Source organism: Augochlora pura, chromosome 1 (assembly GCF_028453695.1).
Source record: "Augochlora pura isolate Apur16 chromosome 1, APUR_v2.2.1, whole genome shotgun sequence".
Taxonomy (NCBI): Eukaryota; Metazoa; Arthropoda; class Insecta; order Hymenoptera; family Halictidae; genus Augochlora; species Augochlora pura.
This window is the reverse complement of record NC_135772.1, coordinates 13,240,649-13,252,422: the sequence shown is the minus strand read 5'-3', so window position 1 is coordinate 13,252,422 and position 11,774 is coordinate 13,240,649. Positions and strand designations below refer to the sequence as shown.

The 11,774-nt window shown below is 39.1% G+C and overlaps 1 protein-coding gene across 7 annotated transcripts in view; it reads left to right on the top strand.

Moving 5' to 3' along the window:
* Positions 1-11,774, top strand: part of LOC144471527 (A disintegrin and metalloproteinase with thrombospondin motifs 15) — a 151,939-nt gene that overhangs the window by 114,044 nt on the left and 26,121 nt on the right. For 5 of the 7 annotated variants that reach the window (XM_078183660.1, XM_078183677.1, XM_078183652.1 and 2 more), the window contains exons 7-8: positions 9,570-9,768; positions 10,277-10,478. In XM_078183660.1, coding sequence (XP_078039786.1) covers positions 9,570-9,768; positions 10,277-10,478 — 401 coding nt within the window. The remainder of the gene's footprint in view (positions 1-9,569; positions 9,769-10,276; positions 10,479-11,774) is intronic. The other 2 variants (XM_078183705.1, XM_078183668.1) reach the window with 1 other exon arrangement.

Sequence of the window (11,774 nt, the reverse complement as noted above, 5' to 3'; positions counted from 1 at the left end):
GCACCGCGAGAGTCTTATCCAACACCATAAATTAAGATGATAAAATCCCAGCGAGCCCTAAGCATTTTTCCCTGGAAGATGTACGATCCGTGACGAAGCTCTTGCTCCTTTTTCCCGGTCATTCGGTGGGCAAGAAACCGCGGGGCAGCGACTCTCACGATCATTCACTCAGACGTTCACCAGTATGTCTTTGCCCTCGGTTTAATTAATCATTCGCCCCTTTACACGTGTTAACACGTGGAACAGTGGGGTTGGTCGTTTGAAGAAACGCATAAAACTCCGAGTTCCGTACGTCGAAACTTTTTTCCCGTCTCATAACTCATTCCGGATTTTCTTCTTGCTCGCGCGTCCCCCCGCGACCCCCCTCCTCTCTCTCTCTCTCTCGTCGTTTCTCTCTTCTTCTCTCGCTCTCCGAGTCGGCCGCTTCGCGTCCCTTCGGCGTCGCGAGCGTAAAGTACTCGCGGAGAATCACGCGAGCGCGAACGATAACGCACCGGACGAAGAGAGGACCAAGGCAATCTGGAGGTTTCCCGCGAGAATGATTAATGTTACGCTACTTGTGCTAATCGATTCGATTGGCAACACCGTGTTCGAGGAGCCGGAAGGCGATCGATGCGTCAACGTGGCCCGATAGACCGGAAAGAACGCTTATGTGGAACGAAAATCGTAACTACGAAACTGATCGATTTTCGACCAAAATTACTTAATTCGTCGAAGGAAATAGTAAATCGCATCGATTTTCGACCAAAATTATTTAATTCGTCAAAGAAAATAGTAAATTGCATCGATTTGCGTGAAAAATTTACACGATTTCGTTAAGAGAAACTCTTGTCAGTATTTTTTACCAAATACAAATTTTTACACTTTCATTAACACAATTTATTTCCAATTCAGTAACTTTGTTTCCAAAGATTTTTTTCATTAATTTTATTTTAATGCCTGAGAATTCGTACCGTTCATTTTATATGGGTTTGAGACTGCTTATGGCTGCATGTTTTGTTAAGTAACGCTAAAGATCGCAACTTTTCGTAAGAAAGGTTTCTATATTAACAAAATATACTATCTGATATCGTGAGCTGTTTTTTTTTAAACTTATGTGAAGCGTAGGAAAATAAATTAAACTGAATTATTTTATTTCAAGTCAATCATTGTATTACTACGTTGCATATGAGTATTATAAACTTTCTATATATTAATTAGAATCATATAACCCCTAGCAGCCGTCTTTTACAAAAATTACATCGTTAAAAGGCAATAGAAATAACTAACGTGCTATTTGATCTTTCCGCTCGCAGAACTTAAAATTAATCTCCTACTCAATTCCTTCATCATTCTGTTTTGAAATATATTTATTTAAACATTTTAACACGTCGTCCGCATAGTTTAGAATAGTTATGAAGCAGCAATTCTTTTGAATTTCGTCCATTGACGGCCGCACTGTGCAGCGTTACAATGTGTATCGGAAATGAGCGACTTTACTACGTACATCGATTGATGTGCAGTCGTCAACAAAGCTGTGGGCGTAGCAGGCTCGTAATTATGTAATGTGCAATTTCGTTTTATGGTTTTTCACCGACACGATCGACACTGTGGACCATGCACTCTCTGACTCGATTATTGAATATTTAATCGAATATTGAAAAATTTAAAAGAATCCTGAGGCACTCATTATAGTCCACGACTTTCCGCGAAACGATACAAAAATCAAATCTGAGAAATATTTCATATAAAACTGTTAAGCAGAACGACGAATTTCTGTATTTTATGAAAACCTCCATATCCAAGGTACGGAACTTTTATTAGGGTTCAGGTATACCTGTAAGTATGCCAGGCACAAAAATGCGTACTGTCGCCTAGCTTACCAGTTCTTCTGTACAGTCTGTCCTATTCGCATCGTGCACCTGTCGGTATAATTATAGTTCTTCCACCGTACCTTCCTATCAACCTCTAAATATAATTATTTACACTGGTTTTACGCTACACGAGTGTTTTATTCCACAGAACCCCTCAACGAAAACAAAAAGTTATAACAAAAATAAGAATTTGTGGAACACAAACGTTATAACAACAATAAGAATTCTTTACGAAATGGAACAATATGTTGCTAATATCTTACCTTGGATAACCATCATTGATAGGTCATTGTACGCGCTGTAGAATTCTTTACGCTTATAATTGTAATTACTATGACTCTTATCATTACTATTGCTTACTATCTCTAATTATCACTATTGCTTACTATTACTTTATTAATACTATTTCTGTTTCTAACATTAACAATATTACTGTTTCGGTTCGCTCCGATTCGTTGCTACTCCATCCTCGCTCTACTTAGTTTGCCGAACCTCGTTACATCAGGAAGTGATGGATACGTGCCCTTATTCAAGGTTCCCGTTCACTTAACCATCTAGAAATTAGCAATCCGTCAGAGCGCGCGCGCGGCAACGCGAGCAACGTCCGATGCCCGGGCGAGGGCCGGAGAATTCCGCGTCGGCTCCGGCGTCAATTAAATCCTCCCGCCCGGTTCCTTGAACCGGAATACCGTCGCCCGATCGCGATTACGTCGGCCGCGATTTATTCCCCGGTTTCCACGAATGTTAACCGGCCCGTTTAACGCCTAGAGCCCGCGCGACAATAAACGCGGATAAAGCGTCCCCCGTGTGCACACGGCAGCCTCTAGCCGCGAGCGCCGCGCGATCCCCGATTGCCGCAAAGGGGAAACACGCCGTTGCCGTGCAAAACCGAGTCACGAACCCAACGACAAATAGGCTGAACGCACCCGCAACTCCCATTATCTGGCCGCTCATTGTCAGCCGGGGCTTTCCGCTAGAGGAGGCGCGCTGCATTATGCGGGGGACGCGTGGGCGTCGCGCCGCGGACATAGATAATCGTCGCCCGAAACGCGATTCCAGACGTCCCGGACATTCTAGCGCCGTAGAACATGGTCCGGTGCCGCGGGCAACGGGGCCCCGAGACCTTTGTTCCGACGTTCACCGATTCCACCGAGTTTCTTGACTCCGCGCGCGCGCGGTTCCGGACGTTCACGTTTCTACGATTCTAGGATGCACAAAGTGCACCGCTCTGTTCGTCGCCGCGCGCTCCGCGATCAAAAGATGGCACACACCCCCTTTCGCGCGTTCGCTGGACGCCGGTGTCCGTAAAAGGCGCAGAAAATCGGATGAACTGGTTTAAGAATGTCAGAGCGGGAAGAACGAGGTTTGTTGTTAGAGCAATTGCCCGGGTAACTCTATTACACGTGTAGATCCTCGCGCGGAACGATACGCAGGAGAATGCGGGGAAAAACCGGAACCTCGATGTGTTTTTCTTGTCGGCGAAAATCCAAGGGGCAAAGAAAACTTTGAACGACCTAACGATATCTTGATTAGAGCTTACAGCGTCAGGAAACGGAAGTCTGTTAAAAGGTTATCTGGCTCGTAAGGAAACGTAGTTTTCCGTTTTCATTTTTACTTCTTATTTTAAGCGATTTTGACAAATATGAATTTATCTTACTTTATAATGACCAATTTTAGTAACTTTCAACCAGTTCTATTTTATTTCACCTTTATTTTTAACTGTATTAAACAAAACTCGCAGATAGAAGTCTCGTCCCGCTCGTCGACGTTTGAAAAACTTTCATGTAACCATACGAGGCATCTAACTCGTTGGATGCAAGTTTCTGATACTTTGCGTTAGATATCCAGTTTTACCCCGAAGAAGATAAATTGGAAATAATGAAATATTTACTTTAACCAGCTGTTAAAAAATTCAACCGAGCAACAAAAATATTGTGTAACTTGGACTAATTAGATTAATAAGTTAGACCATATTCTGATTGTAAGGATTAAACAGTGGTTTATTTTGAAGAGATATAATTATCGAGACGCCATTTGTAATTCTTTTAACAATAAAAAGAAGCAACGCTCGATAAATAAACGTATCGCGTGCCTATCTACGTTACGACTCGGCAAGTTGTATTGTGACGCATTGGCCGCTTCTTTCTAACACCTGGTAAAATAACTCGCAATCAGATCGATCGGTTGGACGAGCAATCACACGAAACCCGAAAAGGATTTAACATGATGAAGAGCGCCGGCATTCGTTCGGTCACACCCTGCGTAACAGGAAATCGTGTTCGTTTCAGATACGTCCCGATAAGCTTCGAGCGCGCGTTAAGAAGATTTCCACCCTTCACTCTCGCATTTCTCTGATCTACTCGCGTTCCACCTCCTTTCCCGACAACGGGCCTTTTAACGACCATTCTTGCCTGGCCCATTAGGGTGCGGCTTTTGTCATTCTAATTTCAACCGTGCATTCCTGCGCCGATACCGGTTCGTTTTTCGTTTGCTTGAGTTACTCCACTTATACAGGGCGCGCCAGCGACAGGATGCATAGCGATCGACCGCGCGATGGGACGCTTTTGACCAACGTAAACGATCTCGGGAGTATCGTCGCATCTGACCGCATAAAAATTAGTCTTTCTTAGAAATTTGTAGATTACTTTTTCCCCAACCTAATATAACGAATAAGGTAAATAACAATTCTTTAATATCGCGAGAATTTGGTGGTTTCTGTTTTGCTAGCGTCAATAAATACTTATTGTTGTTAATTGAGTCTCTTGAGCAGTACATAAAATATCGTAACAGTACGTACCAACGCTTGTTGTTGATAATCGAATCTCTCGAGTAATATGTAAAATACTGTGAACTTGAAATTCCAAGCAACTATTAGTAGTTTCATGTGAACAACTCGCATGAATCACGACCGTCCCGAGTTAGGCGAAGAGTACAACTACCCAGAAGGGAACGAGCATCGTTTTATTAGCATAATGAAACCACCGAATCGCTGGCTACGATCACTTAACATCTGTCTATCACGATATTCTGAAAGTCATCCGAGTAGGATGCGGTTGGCACGACAGCATAATTGAAGCCTAAACACATGCGTAATTGTTGGATCATTGATCCGACTGAATGGCACTTTTAGCTACATTAAGTGATTAAAGCAATTCTCGCGCGAGACCGACGCTCGATGCATAGACACGCTGTTAATAATGTCCAGACGGTGCAACGCTAATGATACTCTAATTAGTCGAATCGCGGAGAGAGAGAGAGAGAGAGAGAGAGAGAGAGAGAGAGAGATTGTGTGGTCGAGATTCGCCAAAGCGCGGCCGTGAAACAATACGCCGGCAATCACCGCCGAGGATAATAATGGCAATAAGGGCAATTACAACGGGTAATAAAGCTATCATTACGATTGCATGAAAGCGCATTCCTTCGGGGACTTAATGCAATCTACAAGGGCTGCAACGACGTTTTTCCTTTATTCCGATCCACCTTGCATAGAGAAGCTGTTGCCACTTTTTTTTTTCTGTTCGACTCGGCGTGCATAGTACACGTACGCGTTTCACACGTTCCTGTGTCGTGAGCCATAATTTGATTGCGCTTGCAGACAACGAAACGCTTTGAAAAATAATACAGTACGAAGTTCGATAGAATATAATTACATGAGGATATTATTAACGCGCGAAAGAAGAATTTACTTCAATTCATATTCGTCTAAATATTTATGCGCGAGAGAATTTACTTAATTACCTGGTCCAATGTTAGTCGATAACTGACAGGAATTTGTTAATAAATTTATGTAGCGTACTTTTTACAAGTAAAATTTTTCGTTCGTAAAAGGTCGTTCGAAAGCAGGATATGTGCCGCTGTTATTAAACGTATTGACATTATACTTTATTCTTATACATAAATGTATACAAATAAATATATATATATATAATGTAAGCATGTTTAATAACTATCATTAAAGATACCGACTCCACCTACTTTGCATACAAACATACTTATTTACTTTGTATATATTTCCCCATAAACGGCGATCATTAATTTACATTCCGGATTAATTATACATTTCGCATCTCCTTTTTAAGTTCTTTCGCGGCTGTTTAATCGTCGGGCTGCGGTAACTTCTTTCCGATATTCATTGAAACGCTCTATTTGCGGGTGGAAAAAAAGTTCAAGGTTCAAAAGCAGGATCGCGTGATTGCTGAACAAAACGACCGAAGGTTTCATTGAAAGGTGCGAGTTTCGCGGGAACGCGCGGCGAACACAGGGGTTCCGCTTCTTATCGATCTCGCGATCTCGGCACGAGGATCCATCAAGCGTGCGTACACACACGACCGCGATCGGATGCATGCTTAATCGATGCAGGCTAATCGATTTAACGAAATCATTAAGCAACCGCTCGGCCGTGATTCATTGGCGCTCGCGAGAACTCTGACGCACGCTCGTTACTCGATTTTTCGAAAAATTTCCAGACAATTAAATAACAAGTGCGCAATACCTCGCGATTAAAAAGCTTCCAGATCGTGTTTCACTTCGCAACTATGCGGTAGCGTCACCTAAATGATACATCCGACAACTGGAAAATTTATTAGAAACGAAACTTAACCCCTTGCACTATAATAACGAGTCAGACTCGTGATACGAATTTCATGCGAGATCTACTAAATACGCGAATATTATTAATTTATATTAAATCGAAATTTGTTCTTCTTTTATCAAAGTTTGAAAACGAAAGTACATAAAGACAATAAAAGAAACAAAAATTGTTGGATAAAGATGATGCGATTTTATCGTTGTTGACAATTGGAAAGAATTTATTGTACTACGTTCATAATAAAAATTAATCTATATTTCACGATGGGAAAAGAAGAAATTTATTACGACTACTAGAAACAATGAACAAGTATTTTATATTTTCTTTCATTTCTGTTACAATAATTTTCAATAGACTAATAATGATTAAACTGCAATAGTTAAAAATGAAGCTGTTTTTTTGTTAGAGATATTGTCCAAGCTACACTAGCAAAAGACTTCGACAATTGGCTAGCGAAGACAAAGGATAATATATGGAACAACATTATGCACATGTGAGGCAATATAATCAGAAAAATGCTAAAATGCATTCTCGCTAATGGAAGTCAGAATGCGCGTGATATACACTCTTATCAACACAAAAGCAATCTACTCCTTTCATATCTGACTTCGGCAAAGCTTTGTCATATTATATGACATATGAATTATCTTCTCGATAACTATTTCTTAACATATAAAAGAAGCGTGTGGCATTCCATGTAAATACATGATATCACCTTCATTTCTCGGTAGACTAAGTATAAAAAAACTAAATAATTTGTTTATGATATATAATAAAAATAATAAAATAATAATAATAATTTAACACGTACCACTCAAATTCCGTAATTTCAAATTAGTTTACTGAACGAAATCGAAACAAAAATTTTACGTATTTAAATTAATGTAATTCTTTAATTCTCCTTCGTGCTAGAAATTCTAATAAAATTTAGTATTCCCGATTATTTTACAATATAAAATTTCTAAATCTGATTAAGAAACAATGACACGTTCTCGTGTTGGAGTGAATAATACGTAAAAGTATTATCATATATTATATACGTAAAAGTCAAATAATAGTATCGAACGACAAGTGCAGAATAACATGACTTACAGTTAGAACGCGGAATAATAATATGGTGACCACCCTGCGCGACAACGAAGAAACGAAAGGAAAATCTGTCGCGCGTCCCAGAATCGGTTACCCACACACGGAGGGCGCGAAGGACATCAAGATGGATCGTCGATCGTTGATCGTGGATAGCGAGAGCTGTCAGGACGTATCTCTTTCTCTCGAAGTGTCAACCGCACGTTCAATTAGACGGGCATGATCGTTTGCCGCGATCCTTCGACTATACTTACAGCTATATCGGGAACAGTTGTGCTTTGTCTTTCGATCGATCCAAACTGGCTCCGTATGTCCGGCGGTACAAAGGGATTTTTGTCCGCGGGCATCTTTTTCGTCGGAAAGCCGAGCCATTAAATAAAATGGAAAAATTTCTATTTTTAGGACGGGTAATCGTTGTGGTGGCGTCTACTATCGACTCAGAAACGCGGTTGCTTGTATTTCTGGAGAAAGAGGCTAGATAATGTTATTGGTAGACACCGCATATGCGAGGATGTAGCTGCAAATTGAATCCCTAGGAAAATTTAACAAACTAGAAAATTCCACCAATATTATTAATGATTATTTTTTCATGGTTATGTAATCTTTAAAATGCTAAAAAAACAGTTGAAATAGGAATATTAATAACACATGTACTTTGTTATTCTCGTTTCTATAGAATAATTGATAAAAATCACATCCATGATTCGCAGATCAATTAATTAACCCTTTGACTCGGATGATGACTCTAGGTTACTATGAAAAATTACAGAATTGTTTTAAAAAAAATTGTATGTTATTAAAATCTTCTTTTTCTAGAATCATAAGTGTTGCAAGTGTTATAGTAAATACATTATAACTAGATTGCGTTTTTGAGAAAAATTATCAGGTCAAAAAACGAAATTTTAAATACATGAGGATTTGAAAATATTTTTATGTTATGTGCGATTTTTTAACAAATAATTAAAAAAGAAACATCCTTCTCATCAGTTTTATGTATCTTACAATTAACTTGGATAGCTTTTATTTTGCATACAGATCCGTAGTTTAATTATAACATTCACTACATAAGGCAAGGAAACAACCTTTTGTAATTTGTATAAATTTGTATATAGATTTATGCGATATCTGGCATCTCAATAATTATAAAACAAGAAATCGAAAAGCTGTGATTTTGCGAAGGGTTCAGTAGTCGAAACGACTTCCTCTGTAGATAACGTTCGAATGATCAATGTCAAAGGTTTCGAAACTTGGATTGTATCGGGCATGGAATGTTCGTTGACCCCTGGGTCAATGTAATGCGGAAAATCTTAAGCACGGGCAGCCATTGCAATGAAGTTATCCAGGCGAACAGGCGTTCTGCTCGATCTCTCTGAAAAGTGGCTTCCGTCGCGTCACGGACGTAAACTATTAATCACTTTCAGAACGAAGAAACGCGCGTTGATGTGATAAATGGAAAAATCTGTCGACAATGCCTCACATTGTAACCGAGCGAGCCTGCCATTTCGGTTACATCGTTTGTTAAGCCTCGAGACCGGCGACTACAATAATTTTAGTCCAATTTTAGCGTTCGAAGCAAAAACAAAGAGACCACATACATACACCCATGCATGCATGCATACATACATACATTACCTGTGCGAATATTTCACTGCAATTACTTCAAAGTAGTTACGAAACCGTTGATTACTGAATCCTGTGCATTACATATTTGTTGTTTCATGGCTACTCTATATCAATAATTAAATTGTATATCTCGTCGATGATAACGAAGAATTGTAAGTTGAATTATGTAATTATTTCTAATTGTTATTATGGTATATTACTATGCATTATGTATAATATTGTTATGGAATATCTTTATGTCGATTTAACATGGCTACAGTTATTAAAAGGGGAAAACCATAGAATACTGTTTTTCAAAATTATAAGAACATTTGTCTGTTTTACGAAACAGCAGAAATGACGAACTACGAGAAATACGATGCTACTAGATATTATTATTAGACGTTTAAATAAATTATTTTTCTTTCTTTTTGTTGCAGATGACGACATACCGAATTTCGATACTGACGATGTATCCGAGAATAAAGTTTACATCGATACTCGATCCCGAAGGCGTAGGTCGCTGACGGAGAAAAAGTTCGTAGACGACTTCCAAAACAGAGAGAGATATGAGTCGCCCGTAGAACGACGACGTTCGGAGAGTATGCATTTTTTACGAAACAGCAACAGGTATAAGAGGTGACAAACGTTTTGCTGTCTTAATCGTGATAACAATGACTTTTCGGACACTTGCGTAAATTAGAAACTCTATTTCGTAGAACCATGCTATTTCTGAAATATTTGAAGATGCTTTTCCTAATCGGAAGACTTTTTTGTGTGTCGTCGAACATGTAAATCGTGAAAATATTATATTTTCTTTGAATTATCGACGAAATTACGGTAGAGACTTTTAACTTTGCTTCAAACGATACGAGTCAAGCTATTGCCGAAACGACATTTTTCAAAATGACAATTTTTTATATTTTACTTGGGACTCGTTATCAGGTCTTTTTTAAATGCACTGAATCGGATAAATATAATTTGTTTTCCATTCGAGGCATGTACGTATAGTTTTATCGAATACCGTGAACAGGTTAGGCATTGATGTCGTAGTTAAAATTAGAAGCGTGCACTTTGAATTACGAGGACGTCAGGATGATCATAATGTGGAGGTTATGAACACTAAAAGGAGATTTAAAAATTCCAGATACTATTCCGTGGAGCATAGAAGAGACGAGATTAGCGTCGAGTACGGTCACATCTCGCAAATGGAATTGACTCCCTTCATGACACACCGGGCCCTACCACTACAGTATTTCATCGAGATCATGGTGGTGGCCGATGCCAAGATGATAGATTACCACCATCGCGAATACTTGACCGGATACATTTTGCTTCTAATGAGCACGGTGAGTTTCCATCTTCCTATTCTTTCTTTGATCATCTGAAACTACTAAACCATTACAGCAATTACCTTCACTCGCGTCCAACCCTAAACAATGCGCGTCTATCATTAAACAAATACATATAGGAAGCTCATTTTAGTGGTTTTTATTTTTAACTTGTTTATCTATTTTTAACTCATGATTCTCGGTATTTTTGTATAATATAGACAATGATGAAATTTTGTTAAATTAACATTGGAACTCTATAGCTAAGTTTTATTTATTTCATAACCTTGTAGTACATCAATTACGTAGTGAATGATAAAATTAATATTTACATTTTCACCTTTTTTATTACTTTACATATCGGAGTAAGTATTCTTTTTTAAATTATAAATTCATTGTAATCTTTGTATCTAATTTCATTAATTTTTACCAATTTTGAATGAAATAAATGTTGCCGTTAAGGAAAAAATATTCCGACTATAAGGTATTAATAAAAACGTCAGCTCTTTGTCAAAACCTGGCAAATAACCTGGCGAACATCAACCTCGAAAATTTGTATAAACTTAAATCGATTTAATCCATTTCTTGTTGATGCTTCAAACCTGACAGTTCATCTAAAAGTGATTTAATTCATGAAATCGGAATTAGAAAGTTAAAATTTATTAATTGAGCTATCTGTTCGGAAAACCGAAACTACTTTTGCAACAACCCTATAGAAAACTCAGTAAAACTCTCCTTACTCGAACAGATTACGATAAAAATGAAAAATACAAATAAATATAAATAATATAAAATGAAACAATAGCTACAATCGTATCGTCGAACTCCGTTTCAAGTGTTTACCTTCAAAAATTAATGTTCCCTTTCTCACAGACCTGTACATATTTAATTGAACTGTAAAATGCGAGCGGCGTCTTCCGGTACGCCTAACGCGCCATAAATCTGATTTAGTATGAGAAAATATGAAGCGAACTCGCGGCGCACCCTGCAACAACAGCCGGGTATTTATTACACGGCATAGGTCCGACATCCGTTCGAAGAAAAAAGACGAAACGGGGGAAAAAGAAAGCACCGCGAGACAAAGCTCGACACGCCGCGTGGGTGTATCACTTTGTCCGAGCATGGTTTCGGCGAACAAGAAGGGAGAGGGGTTAGGCCCGTTCGCTTGCGAGACAGAACAGGATTAAAAGAGCCCGGAGGAGCCACGAAACAGCGGCGGCTCGATTCGTCGGATGATCGATCTTGCGTGCCAGCGGGATCTGTCACGAGCATTAAATATTATGCAAATGCGCCGGTTCGCGTTCCTAGTTCGTT